This window comes from Phascolarctos cinereus, unplaced genomic scaffold (genome assembly GCF_003287225.1).
Source record: "Phascolarctos cinereus isolate Bilbo 61053 unplaced genomic scaffold, phaCin_HiC Scaffold_726;HRSCAF=1367, whole genome shotgun sequence".
NCBI lineage: Eukaryota > Metazoa > Chordata > Mammalia > Diprotodontia > Phascolarctidae > Phascolarctos > Phascolarctos cinereus.
In genome coordinates this window covers 71,035,242-71,060,126 of record NW_027556098.1, presented here as the reverse complement: position 1 = coordinate 71,060,126, position 24,885 = coordinate 71,035,242, and the positions used below count along the sequence as shown (strand labels likewise).

Below are 24,885 nucleotides of genomic sequence, written 5' to 3'. Positions count from 1 at the left end.
GATCTTTCCACTAACCCAGAACTACTTGGAATTCCATGAGTTTCAGGAATTATATTTTGTGACAATGACTTAATGGTTCTATCACTTTGTATTGTGTGGAAATTTGTCATTGAGGTTGTGATTTTTTAAAAAATCTAGTACACATATGCTTTAGAAAATATATTTATTCCCTTTAAATGTAGCTGCATATTTAGTTGTTACCAGTTCACTTTTCCTAATGTTATTTAGAACTTTTCATTAAAAGAATACTTTTACTGAAATATCTCAAGGATGTGTAATTTTTCTAGTGTGAAGACTCTCTCCACTAACAGATCTCAACTCCTTTATAACTCAATGGATTGCCCTGGAGCATAACTATGGTCAAAAATAATTCATAATTTTATGGCCAAGCTGGTGATAGTATTCTCCAGCTACAGGTATGCTGGTCATCTAAAAACAGGCATACAAATCATCTGTAGATCTACATGAAAAACCTTTCCAGCTTGATGAAATTTGCCAAAGCTCTGTGGAGAAAACCTGCAAGAACCCCAAGTCACCTTCAACGAGGCATTGAGGTGGCCGATTTGTGGATAAAAGCCACACTGGGATCCAGGAAGAGCTGAATTAAAATACTGTCTCAATCACTTACTAGCTGTGTGAACCTGGTCAAGTCACATAATAGACACATCTGCTTCAGTTTCCACATTTACAAAATGGAGATAATAGTAGCCCTTGCCTCTAGGGTTGTCGTGATGATCAAATGAAATATTTGTAAAAGATTTCAAAAACCTTAAAATCACTCTATAAATGTTAGCTATTATTATTGTTATTGTTTTTTAATGTTATAACTATTAGAGTAGGATTTAAGTGGAAATTATAAAAAGGAAAGTGACCCCATTTTTTTTGCATGGTTTTCATCATTAAGATCACTAAGTAGATACACACTCAACTAAGATAATATAAATTTCTCTTTACTATAACACGAGAAAATTAACCTAGATGCTCTCCAAGGTCCCATTAAGCTTTAACATGTTATAAGTCTAGAACAAGAGTCCTCAACATTTTTTACAAGATGGAACCTTTTAGTAATCTGATGATCAATTGCTCATCAGAATGTTTTCAAATGTATACAAGATATAGGATTACAAAGTAAACCAAATATACTGAAATACAGTTGTCACAATATTCAAAAACAAGTTCCCCTTTTCTAGGACCAGGACCCCTGGTCCGGAAGGAGAAAGTGTCACAGGTTGCCTACACTAGGGTCTATGTGGTACAATGGAACGAATGCTGAGTTTAAAATTGGATGACCTGGGTTAGTGACCTGATTTTAATGACATCACAGGTAGTAGCACACACCTGTAATTCCTACTACCAGGAAGGCTGAGGATGGTAGATCTTTTGAGCTCAGAAGTTCTGAGTTGCAGTGGGCTAAGTCCATTGGTATTATTATGGTAAGGGAGTTGGGGAAGGGGAACCAGGCTGCCTAAGCAGTAGAAAAACTGGCCCAGGATGGAAATCAAGCAAGTGAAAACTCCCCTGCAAATCAGAACAGAATTAGGGTCATCGGGAGCCCCTCTACTTCTAGCCTGGGCAAGAATGGGAAACATAGTCTTAAAAATTTTTTTTAAATTAGGGGGCAGCTAGGTAGTGCAATGGATGGAGCACTGGCCCTGGAGTCAGGAGAACCTGAGTTCAAATATGGCCTCAGATACTTACTAGCTGTGTGACCCTAGGCAAGTCACTTAATCCTAATTGCCTCAAAAGAAATGAAAAAATTTTTTTTTTAAATTACCCTATACAAGGGCTGACAAGTGTAGCTCAAAGAACATTAGAATTGGAGATAAGACCTTGGTTCAGATCCTGCCCCACAAATATACAAGCAATGAGACCATGATTATGTTACTTAACTTCTCTTAACTTCAGTTTATTCATCTGTAAAATAGGGACTGTAATACCTACATCAGAGGGGTATTATGAGGATTAAATGACATGACGTATGCAAAGTGCTTTGCAAATCTCAAACTAATCTATAAATGGCAGCTATCACCATCATTATCATCAGCAGTAGTAGTGATAGGAGAAGGAGACTGAGGAGGAGAAACAACTAGGGACATTTAGACCAGAGAGGAAGAAACTTGTTGGGGGTGACACTTAAGTTTGTCTTCCAAGTGTTTGAAATGGTAGGCTTGTTCTTCTTGGATCCAGAAACAGAACTAGGAATACCTTAGGTGCTAAAACACAGCATCCTCTGGTACCAAAATATATGAATAAGCAGTTCTATATAGACACAGTCCAAGAAGGGGATAGCAAGCAAACACCATTTTAAATAAGTACAATTTTAACACACAATCCTAACATGAGTAGATTATATATAGAAATATTTATATTACCTCTTTTTCTTTCTTTTTTTTAAAAGGCAATTGGGGTTAAGTGACTTGCCCAGGGTCACACAGCTACTTAGTGTCTGAGGCCAAATTTGAATTCAAGTCCTCCTGACTCTAAGGCCTGTGCTCTATCCACTGTATGACCTAGCTGCTCCTTTCAAAAAAATTTCAAGCAACTCATCATTGTGGAAGAAGAATATTCTGCAGAGCTTGTAAGGCTTAAAATCTGCAACAGGTGTCATGGTGTTTGGAAATTTTAATTTGTCTATAAAAATAGTAGCAGCTCACATTTACATAGCACTTTTAAGGTTTACACAGCAGATCCCCTCACAATAATCCTGGTGAGGTAGGTAATGAGTATTTGTTGTCCCTTAATGAGTAAACTGAGGTTCAAACAGGTCAGCTGATTTGCCCATGGTGATATAGCTAGTATGTGGTAGAGTCAGGATTTGAACCCAGCTCTCCTGGGTACAAATTAGTTTTGTGGTTTTATGTGTGTAACACTTTTTTTAAAAAGCTGTTATCAATCTTGCAAAAGCTTTGGATTTGATTTTCACATGCTCAGAATTCATTAAGAACAACTTGGTGATATTTTAATTTTTTCTTAAAAAAAATCGGATTAGGTTATCCAAGTCCCTCTAGGCATAAAGCAGTTCTTTAAACAGCATGTAGTGGGCACATGAACTTAATGGTGCTGAATGGCAGATTTTAAAAATAAATTAATTATTCTGTAATTTTGAATGGAAAAACAAGGACATGTATTAGACATGTCCTGGAATGTGTTTTAGTTGGAAGCCATGTATTGTAACATGTCTTACTTCATTCAGATTTAATTACTAGATGGTCAGTACAAGAGTTGCCAAGTCAAAACTGGTAGCTTTAAAATTAATTTGCTATTTTAATCCCTGAAAATGTAAAGGTTTTCTTACCTAGAGACTGGTAGAGCTCAGTCATTTTGGGATGATCCCAGCAGGTTGTTTGGGTCTCATGGCTAAAACACAAAAGGAAGGAAATATTTTAGAACTTATAGGTGCAATTGACAGAAGAAAAGAAGAAAAAGTATTTTTTGGTTTGGAACCATCTGTTATTTTTCCTTCAAAGAATTTTCACACTAAATATGTGTATAATTCAGTGAAAGGTGTTCACTCTAGAAGCAGAAGTAAAGAGAGGTATATTTTAACCCCAAAGAAAAAGCACTGTTAATTAAAAATGACACTGTTTTCCCACAAAGTAGCTATAACTTTTTGTGCCCCCAACTCCAACAAAACAATATGTGGGCTCTTACTCCTGAAAACAAAACTCTTTGTTGTGTACTCAGTGACTGAACTTTCAAGGTACTCACAAACGGCTTGAAGTCCTAACCCAAGTTTTAAACTTAGAAGCACAACTGACAATTGATTACTGCTTAAAACTTTCAGAAATAGGGCTAAGAGTCTAATATTTAAAATTTTTTTCATTACATTTCCTGGAAGCCTACTTTTTCTCTTTTTCCTCTAAATAGACAGATTTCAAATCAGTTATTCTTATATTTCATTTGGACTTCAGTTGCAATATAGCTAAAATTCTTGTAAAATTCTAAGTTTCACAAATAGATACCACCTCCTACTTTTTCTTCCTCTGAACCTGTCTTTATAACTCAGTTTTCCATTACTACACTTTTCCCATGCATCCTTGAAAATGAATGGTGAATTCACAGCTCTCTTCCAATCCTGGAACTCTAGCTAACTTTAGTTGTGGGCTATCATTTTCTGCCTCTGAAGAGAACAAACCTCCATTGTTCCTGAATTCTATTATATGTATAAATCAGGGACAGCTATCTACATATATTTTTTCTCAGATTAAACCACTTATATAAAACATCAAAGAGTCATATTTCCAGTTTCCTAGAAGCACATGATAGAAAATGATAAACTAAAATGTAGCATAAAGACATCCTTGTGTATACAATCTGTGCAGGATCCCACCCCCACTGCCTTTTTTTTTTTGGAGAGCCTGAAATCTGGGCATTTATGCGAGACATGTCCAAGCAGAGTATATGAGGCCTACTCAGAGAGAAAAAGAGGACTAATGATAGTTACATAGCTTTGAAATTACCTTTACCTAAAAGAACGCTTCTTCTTTGCGGACTTTTGGCTAACATAATATCGAATGCAGGCTTAGCTGACTATCTTACAGTCAATATCTTCCACGGAAGACATAAGTAACAAGCTAATTATACATAGGCCTTTCAGCAAATGAGATAATGTATAGGAAAGTGTTTTAAAGTTCAATACAAGTATAAGACATTGAGGCAGCAGGGGGTAGTAAAAAGGTTTTGAATTTGGTGTCAAAAGACCTGGATTTGAGCCCTAGATTCCCCACTTACTAGCATTTCTAAGTGGAAGAGTCCAGGCACCTCCCACCTGTAGATCATGGGTAAGTCACCATCTCTCTGAGCTTCATTTTCCTCATCTATAAAATGGAGCCAATGATATATTCATTGCCTATCTCACAGGGTTATAAATCATGAAAAAACAAAATGCACAAAATACACGTGATTTTTTGTGGTTATTTAAATATAAAGCCACATCTTTAATAAGGTCTTCTAAATGTAATAAATGTAGCTTCAAAGACCTCAGGGAATCTCAGACTTTCAGTTTCTTACCTGTAAAATACAGGTGTTGAATAAGATGCTCCGAAAGGTCCCTTTCAGCTCTAAAATTCTATAAATCTGCAACTGTCCCCATGATATGCTTTTACTGGAAATTGTGGTATTCTGGTAGCTGTTTATCCACCAGTCAACAGTACCAAACTGATTTGGGAATGGTACCCTAGCAAGCAGCTTGGTTTCTTACAGAAGTATTTCATTTCAAGAAACTCAAGAAATAATGAATGTTTTCTTCTACCTTATGCATCAGGGTAGACGCTCTTTGATAAATAAGATAAAGAGGGCACCACTGCTATAAAATGTAAGTAAGGGGCTACTGCCACCAAAAATCACATCTCAAAGACCACAAAAGATAGTCTCTAGAGTTATGGGGTCTGAAGTGAAGCACTCTGCTTTCAGGAAGTCCTGTAACCCAGTTGCTATGAATGCTGGAAAGATTGACCATCTGTAAGAATAGGGGTGGATTCTGTTAGTACTTTATATGCAGAGCACAAGAAGGCTGCAGCTATTTCACTCCATCGAAAAAGTGGTGCCTGTTCCTGAACATTTTTAGCTCAGAAAGTTATCAACAATTCTATAGACAAGTGCAGCTCAAGGAAAGGTTAGATTCCATTGAGATTATACTTCCTCTGCCTCTCTGACATTTCCAAAGGCCATATAATTGTGAGCACTGGCGTTGGTGAAGGAGAGTAGCAGGTAAAGAAAAATGTACACGTATGTATCTTTATAGTCACTTATTATGAACATCATGTGAAGTAAAATGTCAATTCAGCACAATTTCAAGTCCATTTGGGAACACTGTAGCATCTTTAATAGATCTACAGAGAAATGTTTGCTAGAGTTGATAAAGCTGGAAAACAAATCTTTCAAAAAGCTAATAGTTTGTGATGGTCTTAGAAAGAGTCAAAGAAGACTGGAACAGAATTCCCTAACAGCATATGAACGAAATTGCTGGAATAAGAAAAAAATGCAGCAAAACAAAGCACGAAGGACATAATAAAAATAAAAACAAATATTAGCAGACTACAAATTTCAAAAGAGAAGTCCACAAATACAATTTCCAGGATTGATTACTTAGTCCATGATAGTCCTTCAAGAGGTTGACCTTTTCTGGATTCCCTACAGTAGAAATACTTCAACACTTGAAAGAAGTTATTTTAAGTTTCAAAATATATAATAATAGAGCTTGTTTCACTTAAATCTATCAGTTGGTTGAATTTAAATTTCCTTTTCCAAGGACAGAATGAGCACAACCACACCACCCTTTACAACGAGCAATTCTCAGTTACTTCTGCTAAAGGTAACACCAGATACATTAAATAAATAAATCCTCAGGAATCCCCAAATCCAATTCAAACAAATTACTTCTACCATCCTCTTCATCTCCTCCTTTGAATCTTTGATCAGAAATGCAAAGTAAAAACAACAACAAAAACTCCCCAGAAAAACAAATTTTGGTTTTCACTATTTCAGTTCCAGGTACGGGTAAGACAAAGAAGTGGACTGAAGTAGCCCACAGGAGAAATAACAGACTTTATTCCAAAACTGGATGAATATAACTGGCAAGCTCATAAGTGAAATAACTTTCTTTGCCTAGAACAGAATGAGACATTTTTCTGATCAAGTAAATAACAATTTTATTTTATAGTGATAGTTTGAGTGGTCTATACCTTACTAACTACCTATCCCTTCTCCCCCTTTTGTTAACCCGCTATGAAACCAAAAGGCATTGCAGAAGATTTAATCCTAAAATAGGACAAGACAAATCCCTTAGACAAAAAGTGCACTGAATGATGCTTCAGGCTAAATCTGCATTACCCTTATCTACACTATACCTTTCTGGACATGACAGATTCCAAAGCCCAATATTTCTCAACATTCACAAGCATGGCCGCACATACAGAAGTACAGAATCAAGGCAAGTGGCCTGAATAACCTGAGTCAGAAACACAGTGTCACCTTAAATAAACAGATAACAGAACAATATGCTATATTTTTTTTGGGGGGGGAGGCTTGATTTTGGCCATTGCCTCAGTTCTCTATTTCCCACCTTCACCCATGTTCCTATAGACTATGTCTGTCTAATCAATAACCAAGAAACACCAAAATCTGTGGATATGTTGTAGGACTACAGTATTTTTAAAATGATTTGGAAGTTATCTTTGTTCAAGATTAAGATTCCAAGACTAGAAACAAAACAAAATTCCTATATTAGGGTAGGACTGCATAAATAATCCTCCCCAAAATTATTCTTATCATGTAAACCTTTTACAATTGTTAACTGAGTTTAGTCTTGTGGGACCAAAGCCTCAAAGTTCTACATGCCTTTGTGGGTTTTCTTCAAATCAACGTCCTTTTAATTTATATTTACTGTACATTACAAGAAATATTCTCCTTTTCCCTTTAAGTATGCAAGAGGAACCATATGTGTATGAGAATAGCAAATCATCTAATGTGACAAAAAACTTCAGCGACACCTACTTGCCAATAATTAGAAATTAAAGTATTACTCCTCAGTGCACAGCACTGACCTAATTTCCTATCACACAATTTAGATTCTCTCTCACCTTCTTTAGTTTCAAGTAGTGTGCAAGGTTATTATAACAGCTTCAGAGCTGCTGTCAGTGCTGGAATAATCCTATTTACTGGCATTGTTTTTTTTAGTTTCTTAAAACTAACATTAAACACTTTTAAAAAGTAACAAATTTTTGTTACTGTTGAGGGAAATGGCGGTTGCCTAATTGAAATAAGATTTCTCTGCCACCACTCATGTTGAGCTGAAAATATTTCGAACAGTTGCCTTTTTATATCTTTCTACTTCCTAGGGAGAAAACTATGCAGTGATATAAAAAGGTAGCATTCTCTGGTGGTTTGCAGAGGATTAGAGTTTGTCTTCATATATAAACCCAGACCCCATTGATCCACATACAAAAATGATTTCCCTTTAATCTGGGGATCAGACTGTTTTTGAAAGAAAACTTGGCTTCTGCATACCTTATTGGCTCTGGCTAAGTAATACTGGAATTCTGAGGAGCAAAGGGAAAAACACATATTGAAAAGTTTTTGCTAAATGCTGATGGAGGGAATAGTGGTAGAATGTCAAATTAAGCATCATCTACTCCCAAGGTACCTCTTTCTCCTTCTCCAGGATCTTCAGCATTTATTTTATTTTGTATCGTCGGTCAGGGACAAAGCTGACTGCTTCGTGGTTAAAGCTCTAACCATTCCAGCTGTTCCTCCTCCAAGGATCTATTTGCTTTTCAAAGCTTATCCCCTCTACTTTGGCCAAAGCAATTTCACTGCAGGGTCTTGTCGAATCCAAGATCAAACAATGATGACTGCAACCAATTCCATGGTGATAAAGGGCCAAAGACCTTTCATAGAACTGTTTCTCTTCTACTCCCTTGCTTCTTGAGAGAAGCTGTGGCTTTAAACCAGTGGTTGGCCAAAACTTTAGCTTAGGAGAGAGGTTTTGAAACAAAGGTACATCCAGGTGAAAGAGATAAGGATGAAAAGAAAGGGGTAGGGCAGATAGGCAGGTGAGGGAGGAAGTAATTGTACATTTTAGATGAAGGTGGAAGGCACTAAAAACTATTATAGGGGATTCCTACCTCTGAAAATCAACTGTTTCAAACGCTATTTTTAAAAGCACACTTCACGTATAAACATGGCTCCTATGGACCAGCAAACACCTTTAAGCATTCCTTTCACACAACTTATTAAAATTTAACCATGTTAGCACTTAAGGAATTCAAAGATAATTTCAATGAAATATTTTTATTTCCACGGGTCAACAAACACTCGGCTTCAAACTTATCCATAAACTTTAGTACCATCCGTCAGCTTGGAAGATGAACGTGGGAGTGGGGGGTAAGGAGTGGGAGTGAAGAGAAAGGGAGGGGGAGAGATCTCACACCCAACCCCAAAGGAAAAAGAAAAGAAGAAAAAAAAACCCTCCATCCTATCTCTGGCACGTCCTTGACTTCCTGGCTTAGCTTCAGGGTTTTAACTGTTTTTATTTAATTCACATCTGCAAGTCTTACGTGTCCCAACGAGACAATTACCGCGAAACTAACCCACAGAAGAGAAAATGCACGGGCATGAAATGTCATTTGGAATCCCTCCGAAGAAATCAGGCAGAAAGTTGACCTTTTAGCACGTGTAATACAATGGAAAGTAGCCCCGCTTCCCCTCTCTGCAAGGTCTTTAAATGAAGGATTTAATTACAGTGTTCGTTACGAATACACCCTGGCAGCTTCAAAGCTCCCTAGCCCTCCTCGGAAAGAAAAAAGGGCGAAACGCTTCCTTCCAATCGCTCCAACGCCCGCGCCGGGAAGCGCTGCCACTTCTTGGCACTGCACGAACCCCTGGCTTTCCCTTTCGGAACCCCGCCCCGCCACCCCCGAACCCATTCGCACACGCTCCGCACCGCTCCCTAAGCCGGGGGGAGGGGGACAGGTCTCCCGGGAGAGCAGGGCTTCTCCCCTACCGGAGCCGGAGGAAAGGGTTAAATCCCGGCTCCCCGTGGCCAAACCAAGCACCTGCAGTGGTGACCGGGAGACAACAGCTGGAAGGAGGCAAGCCCGGCTACCGAAACGATTCCTCGACACTCCCGCCCGCCCCCCACCTCCATCCACAAAAGCCTTCCCCAACTTTCAGTCACCTCTAACCACCCCGGATTTCTCCGCGCCCAAGCAGAGCCACAAGTGTAAAGATTTTAGCGAGAGAAAACGTCTTAGGTCTGCAATCCACTTACCCTTTGAGTTGTTCCCTCATCGCTGCAAGAGATCAGCGACTGGGAAGGGAGGGCGGGGGAAGGTGGAAGAGAGAGAGAGAGAGAGAGAGAAAGAGAGAGGGAGAAAGAAAGAGAGGAAGGAGAGTAGATTCCTAGACTCAGCCCGGCTCACGGAAACTCGAGCACCACCGAAGCAGAGAATAGGACTGCGGTGAAACTAACGTTACTGGGCTAAGGGCATTAGGGGGAGGGAAAGCTGCAGGCTAGACAGGGTGGAGCTAACAGCCTCTGCTCCTCCCCCCACCTATTGAACCTGATAACTAAAGAACTCAAAGAAACAAAACAGTTGGAACTTTAAAAAAAAAAAAAAGAGGGAGATTTAAGGTAGAACTAGGAACTATGTAGCAACATAACCACTGAAAGCATCCCCTTAAAAACACATCTAGACTACTTGTTGCCTACTGCCTTAATACATGACCTGGGTGCAAATGACCTCATTCCTCATAATTAAGTGTGTGGGTTTGGGTGTTTTCTTTTTCAGGAAAGGGGAAAAAACCCAACACTTCCCCCCCTTCACCAAATTAAAGATTAAAGTGGAAATGAGAGCAGGATATAGGTTTCACCGAAATCTGAAATCTGCCCTGAATTTTTGAGGGCTGGGGCCTGACTATAATTTAGAGACATTTTAGTTTAAATGAAGCTTTATGTTTCTAAGCCATTGTAGCTTACTTAATAAACATCGTGTGGGTTATTATACTCTAATTTTTTGAGATGGTAGTTTTATTAGAAAAAATTAAGTGAGGCTAGGGTCTCAGAATCAGCCCGATGATTTGCAGCCTGACAGAGACCTGTAATTTCATTAGTATACCCTTTATCAATTCAGCTGGGCATCTGCTCTACAATTTATAGACTAGACATTTTCTCAGGGTGATCCAACCACTGGGTACCAACAATGGAGGACTTGAACCCAGGTCTTCCCAGCTGAGATTAGACTTTAATTCCCTAAATCACAATGTCTCTTGAAACCTGATGTTTTTATTAAAAACCAAACAACAAACAAACAAAACCCCATGCTTCAGTCTTGGAGAGATTCTTGAAAACAGTATTTTCTTAAATAATTTTCCTCTTCATAAACTAATGTAATGGTTAATTTTTAAATGCTCTTTAAAAAAGAGGCATTTCTATTCCTACATTCATTTTTAGTAGCATTCCTTTTTTTTCCTTAAGTCCCTTATTTTGTTGGTTTTCATTCTTTTTCACCTTTTTATAGCATTCAAGAGCCCAGGTTCACCCCTCTACCATAAAAGCTCTGAATAGGGCTTTGTTCATAAAACAAAAGCTGCTTTAGTCACATTATAAATATACAGAATTTTACAGATGAGGAATAAGGCAGTACAGATAGTAATATGCTGATGAAGCACCAAAACCAGTATTAAAACCTAAATCTTCTGAGTTCAGAACCAGCACTCTTTCCATGATATATATCATATTAGACCCCCTGTGTCTATCTCTAGGCCAACCCTCTTAGCCAGGGAAATGTTTAGGGGAAGAAAGACAGAAAGAAAAAGAGAGAGAGAGAGAGAGAGAGAGAGAGAGAAAGAATCTGAATGGGGTTAACTACATTTGGGTGCAAAAGTGCATAGATTTTGAGTTTCCTGCTGGGAGTTGTTCCCTTCTACCATAACCCCAGTGAAGAAGAGGCAATGATGAAGTAGGAATCATTTAGAATCTTATCATCATAACATGCAGAGATATAAGGGACTTAGAAATCACTCAGTTCAGCCACCTCATTTTACAGATTAAGAAACTGAGACCCAGTAGGAATGATTATGATTGAAATGACACAGAGTCACAGAGCCAGAATTTTAACACAGATCTTGTCTGACTTCAATGCTCTTTCCATTATACCACACAACTCTACATCAACTAGTTGGCACCTGGAATCTATCAAGAAAATATATTTCAGCATATTAATAAAGAATAAGAATTCACAAATATTTGAAGTTGAGGTACTTGGTGTTTACAGCTATAGTGTAATGTGACATCTTCTCATTTTTATCTTATTTCAAAGATCATCTCAAGATTAAGGAAGCCTGGTATTTCCATAAGATTTAAATTGTTTAAGTGTATTTTCTAAATTCCCATCTGCAAGCCTATTAAAGACTTTACCTCGGACTGGCAAAATAAAATTCAAAAATAAAAAATAACAAGGAAGCATTCCTCAAGCTTTTGAAATTTGACAGATGGCTATCCTTAAAATAAGTCTTTAGAATTTTTTTAAACTGTGGATATATGCACATAAAAACTTATCCTCTCTTATATGAGAATACATCTTGAAGATCTGGGGTTTTATTTTTTCTGGTTGTTGTCTTTTTAGTGAGTACTCAGAGTATCAGTAAGAAATTGTGTATATATCAATATAGATATTTTCTTCCTTTCAATCTGAATCACTGTTCTTTGTTTTGGGTATGAAGAAAAATAACTTAGGTAATATGATTGACATGTCTTTATCTACTATATATATACATATATATATATACATATATATACATATGCCTGTAACTTGTCTTCATCTATTATATAGGTAAGTATATTATATAACAGTAGTGTTAGAAGTATTATTATATTACATTTCTCAGTTACTTTGTGTTATGTTAATAGGAGTTCTGTGATAAAATGTCAGTGTTAGGCAGGTTCATCTCTCAAAAATATTAAGTATGATTAAGTGTATACAAAATACTAATAATATGAAGCACTTTCTAGTAGGAAAAATTTCAGAATTTAATTCTATTCTGCTATAATATTTCCAGATTTCTCTTTATCTCAGGAGTATTCCATACACTGCCACCATTATCTCTTGGACCAACAGTTATGGGTTCCATATATTTCAAGTCCAAAAGTATTCAGGGCCTAATTTGGGAAGGGATCCTATAATAGAATAATAGTAGTATCCTGTGCATTATACTGTAGAAATATTTAAATCTTCCTATTATATAATCACCTCTCTCTTCAAAAATCTTCATTGGCTCAAACGTTTAATGACCTCTTCTCAATCATCATCCTTCCTGAGTTATCTGTAGCATTTGTCACTGTTAACCATTCTTTCTTCCTGGATATTCTCCCCTTCCTGGTTTTTCATGACAGGGTCATCTCATGATTCTTTTTCTATTTGTTTGACCATTCTTTTTTAATCTTCCTCTTTCACTCGCCTTGTCATGCCCACCAACTGCTGGTGTACCCTAAAGGTCTGTACTGGGCCCTCTTCTCTTTTCTCTCTAAACTCTCTCATTTTGTTCCCATGGATTCAGTTACCATCTGTCTGCCAATGACTTCCAATTAACATACCTTTCTTCTGGAATCCATATCTAAATCACCAAATGTCCACCAATTGAACATTAAAAACTAGATGCCACAAGGCATCTCACACTCAAGAAACTCAAAACAGTACTCATTAGCTTTCCCCCCAAATCCACCCCTCTTCCAAATTCCCCTCTTACTAGTCATGACTACTACAATTTTTCTAGTCACTCAGATTTACAATATCAGTGTCATCCTTAACTTCTGATTATCTCTATTTTTAAAATTTTTTTTTTGGTAAGGCAATTGGGGTTAAGTGACTCGCTCAGAGTCACACAGCTAGTGAGTGTTATGTGTCTGAGGCCAGATTTGAACTCAGGTCCTCCTAACTCCAGAGCCGGTGCTCTATCTACTATGCCACCTAGCTGTTCCCATCCTTAACTTCTTACTCTTGCTCATCCTACATATCTAATCATTTGTCAAATCTCATTTCTTTCTCTACATCACATCTGACACTCATCTCCTCTCCGCTCCCTTAAGCAACATCATAGTTCAGGCCCTCCCTAGCTCTTGCCTGGACTATATTGCAATTGCCTATTTTAATTGAACTCCCAGCCTCAAATCTTTTCACTTTAGTCCACCCTCCATTCAGCTGCCCAAACTAGTTTTCCTAGAGCATAAGTCAGAACATGTCATCTCCCCACTGAATAAGTTCCAATGGGTACGTATTATGTCTAGGGTCAAAGATAAAGACCTATGTTTGGCATTTAAAGACCTTCATGACCTGGCTCTTTCCGACCTTTCCAGACTTCTTACATACTACTCCCCTACATACACTATGTAGTCTGGCCATTCTGGTCTACTAGCTGATCCTCACACATGATGATGCATCTCTCATCTTTGGGTCTTTGCATTTGCTGTCCCTCTAAATTGAATGATTTCTCTCTTTACCTCTGCCTTGTAATCCCTAGTTTCCTTCACAACTCAGCTCAAGTGACACCTTCTGTAGGATGCCTTTCTCATTCGCCACAGCCTTCACCTCTAAGACAACAATCCATCTGCCTTCCCACATATCTTGTATGTACCTATTTGTGCACATGTTGCCTTCTGAAAGCACAGACTATTTTCTACATCTTTCATTGTATCCCCAGGACTGAGCACAATTCTTGTCATGTAGTTAAGCACTTAACAAATGATTTTTTCTCCATCATCTATAACTGTCCATATCCTCATTTAAATCCTTCAAAAGAGGTCCACCCAACATGCTAGTGAATCTTTCTCTAAAACATTTGACATTTTAGAGATACCATGTAGTATGTGGACTTTGGCAGCTAGGTGGCATAGTGGATAGAGAACTGGGCTTGGGATTATGAAGACTCATCTTTATGAGATCAAATCTGGTCTCAGACACTTACTAACTGTGTGATTCTGGGCAAGTCACTTAACCCTGTTTGCCTCAGCTTCTTCATCTGTAAAAATGAGCTGGAGAAGGAAATGGCAAACCACTCCCATATCTTGCCAAGAAAACCCCAAATGGTGTCATGAAGAGCCTGAAATGACTGAACAACAACAACAACAAAAATGTGGACTATCCATCACTTGTGCTTTATTTCATGAAAACCTATCCCTTTATTTTGTGGTCAAGTATCTGTAATGATGTCCTTTATGCTATTACTCCTATACAACTCCTTATTGCTAATATCTTTAGCCTCCTTACTTCCATACTTTTTCATTGTTCCTTGAGAAATACACAACTTTAATTTTTCAAAGACAGGTGTTTCAGGACTCCCATACATTTAGCATCACCAGAAGCATACTGATGTCATAAAAGGCACTATATAGTAACAGAGGCAGTGATGATCAAAGAACAGGTACCCCCAAGGTACCTGTTACAAAAAGGTATGAAAGCAAAATAAGGGGAGCATGTACTCCAAAGGTTTTTGGGGGGATTATGTGTTATTTTGTTCCACCTTCAAAGTAAATAGAAACTAATCTTTGTTAAATAGTTAAATAGAAGTAAGGAACTAGATTGATGGTTAACTGGGGGGTCAAAATTAGGGAAAACATAATCAGTGGGAATTCAAGGTAGAAGAAGATAGAGGGTTAATTATAGGTTGGAGTGAACAAAAAATTAAATAAAGCAGGATCAAGGAAGAAAGTATAGAAACTTATTCTGCACTCAAAATTTGGATCTCATTGTAAGAAGGAACCAGCACATGTGCTGAGGGTCTGTGATAGTAACTCCCCATGTGGAGAGGCTGGAGAGTCACCTTCTAGTCTAGATGACACGCAATGGAAGTTCCTTGGAGAGATGTGGCATTTAGACATTCTGTAATTAATTCCAGTTTGCTAACTACATAGTTAGGAGAAACCTCTTTGATTAGTTGCAGTTACAAAGCTGGAACTGGGGGAGATAGGAGGGAAGAAGGGTTTACTTTCTAAATTTTTTCTCTGTTATTTGTCTTTGGCTTATCTCTCTTGGTTTGACTCTTTCATTCATGGTATATTGTGATAGAACATTCTAGAGAGAGGCCTTGGGCCTTTTCCCTTCTGGGTCCAACATTCCTGTGAACTTGGACTCAGTCTTTTTGCTTTTGTGTTTATTCTTTTCCATTTTAAGTGAAAGGTTTAGAGACTCCAATCTCAAGAGTTTTAAAAAAGTCAAGACAATAAGCCTCTGTGCATCCCACAATCTGAGTTTTATAGTCTGCCAAGCATCAATGCCACAAGAAGCAAGGATAGATTTTCTGGGACCAAGCCCAGTGGTAGCTGAGATTTATCCAACTTAACCAAGTCTTATCCAACAGTCATGCTACATCTGGATGTGAACTTGGTGAGAACAATGCTTTACCAAAATTGTGCTAAATTCTGTTAAGAATAAGCTCACTCTCCTTAGACAAAAGCAAAATAAGGGGAGCATGGTACTCCAAAGTTTTTTGGGGGGAGTTATGTGTTTATTTTGTTCCACCTTAAAAGTAAATAGAAACTAATCTTTGTTAAATGGAACCAAGGAATTAGACTGACGGTTAACTGGGGGGGGGTCAAAATTAGGGAAAATATAATCAGTGGGAATTCAAGCCAAGTGAATAAGAATTACCTGAACCCTTAAGGCTACTTAACTCTGAGAGGGTGATGTAGGAGGATTCATTCTGGAAGAATGAGTCCAGAGAATCCTCACTATATATTAAAAGTATAACTTGAGTTCCCTTTGTCAATCATAAACTTGGAAATCATTGGGAGGCATTTTAAGATTTTCTCCAGCCACATTCAGTCTGAAAACACAGTTTATGAAGCCCTAGTTCAGTTGGGGAAGGAGAAGGCTGAAAAAGACTTAATGCTGATATAATAACATCAGACCATAATTTTCCATGATTATTATACACATCAATGAGACACAATGTTCTGCTTCCACAAAGACCTTATAGGTGCTGATTGCCCTCTTGTGACTTCTTTTTCTCTTTAAGGCTGTTCTTGATTTTAATTCTGATGATCTCATTCATTCTCACTTATTCAACTATCATCATTACGCAGGTGATACCTAAATTGTCATCTCTATCTCTGACCTTTCTTTGTTGTTTCAGACTTGCATCATAAACCATATATAGCACATCTCATCATGTCTGAAGCGGCTTATTACCTTCTCCCAAAGTATTCTTCTTCTTCTAATCTTCCTATTTCTTGGTATTATCTTTAACTTCTTCCTCATCTACAATATCAAATCAGTTGCCAAATATTGTGATTTGTACCTTTTCTGTATTTCTTAAATATGTTCTCTTACTTCTATTCCTGTTACTAACACAATAAGGTTATCATTTCTGACCTTAGCACTATTGCAAAAGCCCTCTACCTGACATTTTTTAAATCAATCTCTTTCCTTCCCCAAAGTATCTTTTATAACTGAACTTTCTTATACATAGATTTGACTGTGTCACTCCCTTGTTAAAACCTTTTATGTCTTACAATTGCTATCTAATAAGTTCAAATCACTTAACTGGCATTCAAGGCTCTTTATAATCTGGTACCACACTGCTTTTCCAGCTTTATCCAATATTATTCTCCTCAACTAAGCTTATTTCCAACCCATCTGGATTACTTGCTATCTTTCACACATGTCCCATACTGTGGATATTTGCTCACTCTGTTCTCTTTACTCAGAATGCTCTTTTCCCAAAGCCAGCCTAGCTCTCCCCTCTCCTCCAACCAAATATCTACCTTCTGAGGTCCTATCCATTCATCAAAGCTCAAGGTCCATCTCCCCCATGAAACTATTCCTCATTCCTTGTATTATTAGTGATCCTTTCTCTTTCATCCTTTGGATCTCTTGGTTGGGATTCCTCCTATGTATTATAAAATAAATGCAGCTAGTTTGCAGAGTGCTGAACCTGAAGGAAGGAAGACCTAATTTCAAATCCAGCCTGAGGCACTTAATATATATATATATATATATATATATATATATGAATCTGGGCAGGTCAATTAACCTCTGTCTGCCTTGGTTTCTTCATCTGTAAAATGGGGATTTTATGTCCACCTCTCAGGGTTGTTGTGAAGATTAAATGAAATACTATTTTTAAAGCATTTTGAAAACTTTAAAACACTATGATTATACAAAGTGTCCCAAAAGTCTTTAGTGCATTTTTTAGTGTTGATAGAGTGAAACTACACAAAGACTTTTGGAACATTCCTGATGATGATGATGATGATCATGATGATGGATGATAGTTTTTTTAATTACTGTTATTGTTGGAACTCATACCCCCACTAGAATATGAGGCCTATTACCATATTAGATTAATTAAGGCTTTGTATATTCCCTAAGGCTTAGCTCAGAATCAGAATAAAAATAAATAAATAAAAGCATGAAAATGGGTCAAGCACATATCTGAGCAGGAATCCTTTGTATACATTCTAAACAAGCGGCCATCTCACCTTCACTTGAAAACCTTTAGTAAGGAAGGAATACTACTTTTAATGACAATCCATTTCATTTTTGGATATCTCTAATTTTTAGAAAGTTATGCTTTTCATCAAGTCTAAATCTTCCTCTCCATAGCTTCTACCAATAATTCTTAGGTCTGTCCTCTGGGATCAAATAGAAAGAGTCTTCCACTTGATTACTCTTCAGATACTTAAGCCATGTAACAACCCTACTCCCAACTCCTTCACCCAAACCTAGATTTCTTTCTCTAGGCTAACCTTCAGTTCTTAGCCCTATGTCATCACTGTTTGGGCCCTGATGGCTCAGAGCAAATGTAAATAGTAATTGTTTCTGGTTTTGGCCAGAAACCCTGAGGGTGTTCCCCTCTGAGATGATTATTTTTTTTAACGAGGTAGAAGAGTCCATTCTTTGCCTCATTTCTTACCTAGCCTTAATCACTACCTCAATCAAACTGAGACCTAGAAAAGACTTTAGCTTAAAAAGGCTGAGGTCTCCCCATTACATCTGAGGCCATCTCCAGTTATCCTGATCTATGTCTTGCCACTAAGCCCAGATGGCTTGGGAAGAGAAAGTGGGTCTGGTGACTTTGTACAACCCTTCCTCACTTAAATCCATTCCACTTCAAGTCCTGGCATCACCTTCCTGATACAATGGTCCTCTTTGAGAAAAAAGGACAAACAACAACATATGCTGTTATCTAAAGGCCCTTGACCATTTCGGTCGCCTTGTGATGGAAATTCTTCAACTTGCTGATATCTTTTCAAAATGTCATGCTTGGTCCTAGATAAAATATTTCAGACATGGTCTGGCCAGGGCAGAGAGCAGCAGGACCATTACTTCCCATACTGTAGATACTATATCTCTCTTAAAAATGCAAACTAAGGTTATATTAACTATTTGTTTGTTTGCCATATTCTACTGTTGACTCATATGGAGCTTACACTCCATTAAAACCTCCAGATTCTTTTCACATGAAGTATTATATAGTCATTCTTCCTCTATCTTGTACTAAAGACTTTTTTTTAATCTAAAATGTATTATTTTATACTTCTATTACTTTAAAGGTAATGTTTTTAGAGTCAGGCCAACACTCTAGCCTCTTGGCATTTTTTTAAGATCCTAAACCAATCATTCAGTAAGCTAGAAAATATATTATATATCTCTCCTAGCTTTGACTCATTTGAAAATTTGATAAGAATTCCAGCTACACTTTCATTCACAGCACTGATTAGAATGTTGAAGAAATTTAAAAGCTTCTCCACAAACAAAATTAATGCAGCTATGATAAGAAGGGACTGAATGAGGAAAAAAATCTGTATCAAATTTCTCAGTTACACACACACATATACACATGTATGTATGTGTGTGCATGTTTCTATGTACGTATTATACTACCTACCACAATGTGCATGCATGTGAGACTAAAAGCCATCCCCCAATAGATAAGTGTTCAAAGGAGATGAAAAACAGTTCTTAAAAGAATTGCAAAATATTAACAACCATGCAAAGAGACTCTCTAAATCACTAAAAATAAGAGAAATGCAAATAAGAAAAAAAAAACACCAAACCTGGAGGTTTTACCTCACATCTGATAAATTGTTACAGATGACAAAAGATGGAGAATAGTCATTGCTGGAGGAGTTATGAGAATCAGTACAACCATTCTGAAAGTAATTTAGAATCATGCAAATAAAATGATTAAAGTGTCCATACTCTTTACCCAGAGATTCTACTAATAGTCATATACCCCAAAGAGATCATTGATAAAAAGAAAGTGTGTGTGTATGTGTATGTATGTGTATATTCATATGTATGTGCATATATGTGTGTGTGAGTATGTGTATATGTATATATATTTATAATTGTAGCAGCACTTTTGTAATAACTAAGAAATGGAAACAAAGTATATGCCCATCAATTGGAGAATGAGTAAATAAGCTATGTTACATAAATGTAATATACTATAAGAAACAAAAATGATTAATTCAGAGAATCATGCAAAGAATTATGTGGACTGATAGAGTGAGTAAGTAGAGCCAAGAAAACAACATACACAGTGACAACACTAGTGGAAAGATTACCACTAAATAATCAAAAGTAGATAGTACAAGATCACAAAAAATACTCATGGCCCTAACAAAGAAATATGAAAAGGCATCTCTCCCCTTAGTCCTGCCCCCTCCCCCCCAAGCCTCTTTTTCCTTTGTAGAGGTGGTGGTCCCTGAGAATAATAGTACACTGCATATTTTTTAATGTATTTTGGTTTTAAGATTTTAAAAAATGTATTTGATTTTGCTGGGTTTGTTGGCTCTTTCTTTTTCTTTAAAAACATCTTTGTTGGGACAGGTAGGTGGCACAATGGATAGAGCACTGGCCCTGAAGTCAGGAGGACCTGAGTTCAAATCTGACCTCAGACCAAACACTTGACACTAGTTGTGTGACCCTGGGCAAGTCACTTAACCCCAATTGCCTAAAAAAAAAACTAGTTGAGTCTAGCATGATATGTTTTTAAAGGTCTCTAAAGTCTCAAAGACGTCATACTGGCTCTTTCTGTTCCCTGCTTCCCTTTCTAGATATTCATGATACATCCTTCAATAATGCTTCCTAGAATTCTCTCAGAATCAGAGTCAGTTGGCCTCTGGCTTACACATTTCACTCTCTACTCATTTTAAAAAAATTTCATATTTACCCTCTTCCAGTTCTATACCACGTATTATTCATCATGATATTTCAAAAATCACTGGCAAGGGTTAAGCCAGAGTTGGGGAACCTGCAGCCTTGAAGCCACATGTGGTCTTCTAGGTCCTCAAGTGCGGCCCTTTGACTGAATCCAAACTTCACAAACAGGTTCCCCACCCCTGGCTAAGCAATCACATTTGCCAGTTCTTCCAGTACCTGATGATGTTATTTTATTGGACTTGGTGCCTTGAACCCACCATAGGCGGTTAAATGATCTCTGACTACGATTTTGTTTATTTTGAGTCCCCATTAACCATTTTTATTCTGTTCTTTCTAGTCTAAAGATCTTTTAGCAAAGTAAACAGAAGCAGAGTAAGAGTCAAACTCTTCTGCCTTCTCTCCATTATCTATTACCATAGCCCCACTCACCCCAAGCAATAGTCCTATCCATTCTTCAACCCTTCCTTTTTTCTCCAGTATGGCTTGAAAAAGCCCCCTTTTATTCTGGGTATTTATCCCCAATTGCAGTTGATTTTGAGACTGCACATCACTGGCACTCTTATGAGAGCAGTGCTACTATCATGCTGCTCTCATGGGGTCACTCTATTAATTTTCATACAGTTGTGATGTCACTGTATACATCATATGCTTATATCTTTGTATTCCTAGCACCCCATTTTATACTTAGCACATAGTGTTTAACAGATGCTTGAATGATTGATTCACCTATCTTCTATAAATTATTTCATGTTAAGTTGATCAAAGAGCTTCCTAACCATCCATATTTTAAACTCTCTCTTTTCTTTCTCATTAAAAAAAGTTTCTTTTAGTGTCTTCTTTGTTGAGCTTCTCTTCTTTCTTGGGTGGACCTCCCTTCTAGAATGTTATGCTATGCGATCCTACCTGCCCTTTCTCTGTACCTTTTGAAATCCGCTTTTCCAAAACCTAGATTTTATGTCAGACTCTGCCCTTGGTTTTCCTTTCCTTCTCTGTTATGAATTCTAAGATGGAGTGGTCACTTCTTTCCAAGGTTCCCATTGTTTTTAAACTTTGTAACAATCTCATCCTTAAGGAAATAGGAGATAGTATTAACAATAAATAGTATGTTTTATATATATCTTGATAATAAAATATTTGTATAGAACTTTGCATATTGAAATAATACTTCTTGTTTCTCTAGGACTTCTTTCATAATCAGATAAATTAGGTAGAGCAAGTATTATTCCCATTTTACAGGTGAGTAAACTGAGGCTCAAATTGGGTGATTTGTCTATAGCCATAGAGTTGGTAAGTATATGAGCCAGGAACCTGGGTTTCTTAGGTGCAATTCCTATCCTTTCCTAGGCACTAGGTTGCCTCCCTCAATAACTATTTGTTGAAGTTGAACTTGATTTCACATAGGCAATGATATGTATGTGGCAGAGAATGGGCACAGTTCATTGCATGATTTGGACCTTACTCCCCACCACCAAAGAAGGGATTTTGTAGTCTAATGATTCCACATGTGTTTGTATATATCTATATCTCTGTATCCATATTTATTTCTATATGAAAATCATCTATATTTATATAATCTATATCACTATCTATATCTATATCTATACCTATCTTTATTTATATACATACCTATCTCTGTATCTACCCAAATATATTTTGTTTTGAAAATAGGTATTCCTGTATTAAATGTAATTTATAGTAAACCCCCCACATTTAAATATGCTAGAAACATATAGAAACTCTTTTTTTTTTAGTGACAAAAAATACAGTTGCCATTTATTTAACACTTTAAGATATACAGAGCAGTGTGTACACCAACTGGGCATATGCTATAAGGATTCATGCTGGAAGGCTCTGAGCAGTTCTGAAAGGTGTCAGGCCAGTCCCTCCCCCTAATGTTCTGGTGCAAAGAGGGCCCAAAGACAGATATGTATAAAATATTATGAGTCAGGGCTTCTGAGGGAAAGCATTCATGAAGAATGAGGAGTCTTCCGGTTTGGAAGACCATATGGTAAAGAGAGAAACCGAGAGGTACACAGGACTACCAGAGGCTGATGGGAGAATATTGAGATGTTCCAGAGCTAAGTGTATAACAGTAGCGAGGGGACCACACAGAAAGAAGGGAATGATGAAAAAGTGAGGAAGCCACAGTAAGTCACATGATCCCTATAGCTACATCAGAGGCTAAGTAAGGATATGAAAAGAAGCCAGAGAGTCCTGGACTTGTACTAGCATCTTTCTAAATATGGTACATTGAGTCTGCAGGTACTGTTACTGAACCCTGTAGATGAAAGGGAAACTGAGCTTGCAGAGAGGTACTCTAGTGCTTTGCTAAAGCAGTTTAAATGAATCCCTCCTCTCTTCTTTACATGCTGTTAAAAATTCTGTTCTATTTTTCTGACTTTGGAAGCCTAGTATGTGCAAAGGGCTGGGGGTCCCTTGAATGATATGGGCCAGATTCTGGAGTTCCTGGGTGAGACTTCTGGATGAGGACAATTAGCCATAGAGACTATTAGAGAGAAGTCCTCAAGATTAAAGCAAGTCTATCTGTCATAGGAGAGAAGACTTGGGGCTCTATAGGGAAAAGGAAAGGGAATAAGCATTTCTATAGGGTCTACTACGGTCCAGGAACCATGCTAAGTACTTTACAAATATCACTTTGCCATCCAAATCACATATCAGATCCCAGTAACAACTCTACGAAGTAAGAATATTATTATTCTCATTTTACAAACTAAGAAATTTAGACTCAGGGAAGTGATTTGCTTATAATCATACCACTAATGTTTCTTCATTTGTAAAATGAGGTGGAGAAGGAAATGGCAAACTACTCCAGTATCTTTGTCAAGAAAACCCCAAACTGGGTGACAAAGAGTTGGACACAACTGAAAAGCGATTGAAAGAATGTCAGTAGATGAATTCAAATATAAGTTTCTCTTGATTCCTCATACAGACTTCTTTGTAATACCACACTTCCCCTATAGTTGCCATGTACAATGAATAAGACAACTAACACATATCACAAACTTTTTTAGCCTCAGTTTCTACATGTTTAAAAATGGGATAATAATAGCACCTAATCTTACAGTGTTGGTGTGAGGTCCAGTGAGATAATATATATAAAGTGCTTTGCAATCCTTCAAGTGCTATGTGAATGTTAGCTATAATACATTATTATAATCATAACACAAGTATTATATTGATGGACTAATACTTTCGAATTTTTAGGGTATAAAGATGTAAACGGAGGCAGCACATTGCAGTAGAAGAAGCCCCTGATTTGCTGTCAGATGAGCAAGATTCGAGTTTTGACCCTCTAGTAAATATATTACAAGTATGACTTTAGACAAATCTTTTAACCTTTCTGGGCTGCAGTTTTCACTGGACTAGGTGATCTCTAAGGTCCCTTCCAAATCTATATTTCTGATCTCTTGATCCTACAAATAGTCCCTGCTAGAGGAGCTATCTAAAAAGGATGTTAAATGCATTTAATCAAATAACAGCATAGAACCTTTTGGAGGCATATCAGTCAGGAAACAACACAATCTACATGAGGAGATATGACTAGCACATCTTATTCTTTACAGTTTGGTGAAGCCTGTTGATATCTTCCCAGAATAATATTTTAACACATAAAATAAGATACATAGGACTACAAAGGAAACCCATTATATTGAAATACAGCTATCAAATTACATATTAAAAGAAAAAGTTCCCAGAGACCTTGTGTTAAGAACTCATGCTTCAGAGGAAGGAATCCTGACCAAGCTCTACAAACACAAAGAGTTGACTGACCAATACAGAGCTACTTCAAGTACCTTACCCATTCACCACTGGAGAAGAGGAAGAAGAGCTGAAGGAGATGGGGTTGGAAGGTGGGGGTAGAAGGATGAGATCTCCCTTACCTAACAAACAGCCAGACCAACCAGAAATCTGGATAGGCAGAGCCCAGATAAATAAAGTTGTACTGTACATAATTCACTGTTTTATGCAGGTTTATTTTAATGAGATTTCTCATTGCCTCACAATGCCACCTATTTTAAAAAATGTGAAGTTTATCATCTTCACTAAAATAAATCCATACTTCATTAACACCATTGACCAGTTACTTCTTCATGCAGTAGAGCTGGGTCTAACATTTAGCCTTAAGCCTACAGCTTTACAAAACAGACAAGAAAGAGATAGCATTTCCAAATTGCTGATCTGATTCAGAAAGCTAAAATAC

The 24,885-nt window shown here is 37.3% G+C and overlaps 1 protein-coding gene across 1 annotated transcript in view; it reads right to left on the bottom strand.

Moving 5' to 3' along the window:
- DMD (dystrophin) overlaps window positions 1-24,885 on the bottom strand; it is a 1,828,382-nt gene that overhangs the window by 135,268 nt on the left and 1,668,229 nt on the right. Inside the window, 1 exon segment of the mRNA XM_078146592.1 lies at window positions 3,296-3,357. Within this exon segment, the coding sequence (XP_078002718.1) occupies window positions 3,296-3,357 (62 nt within the window).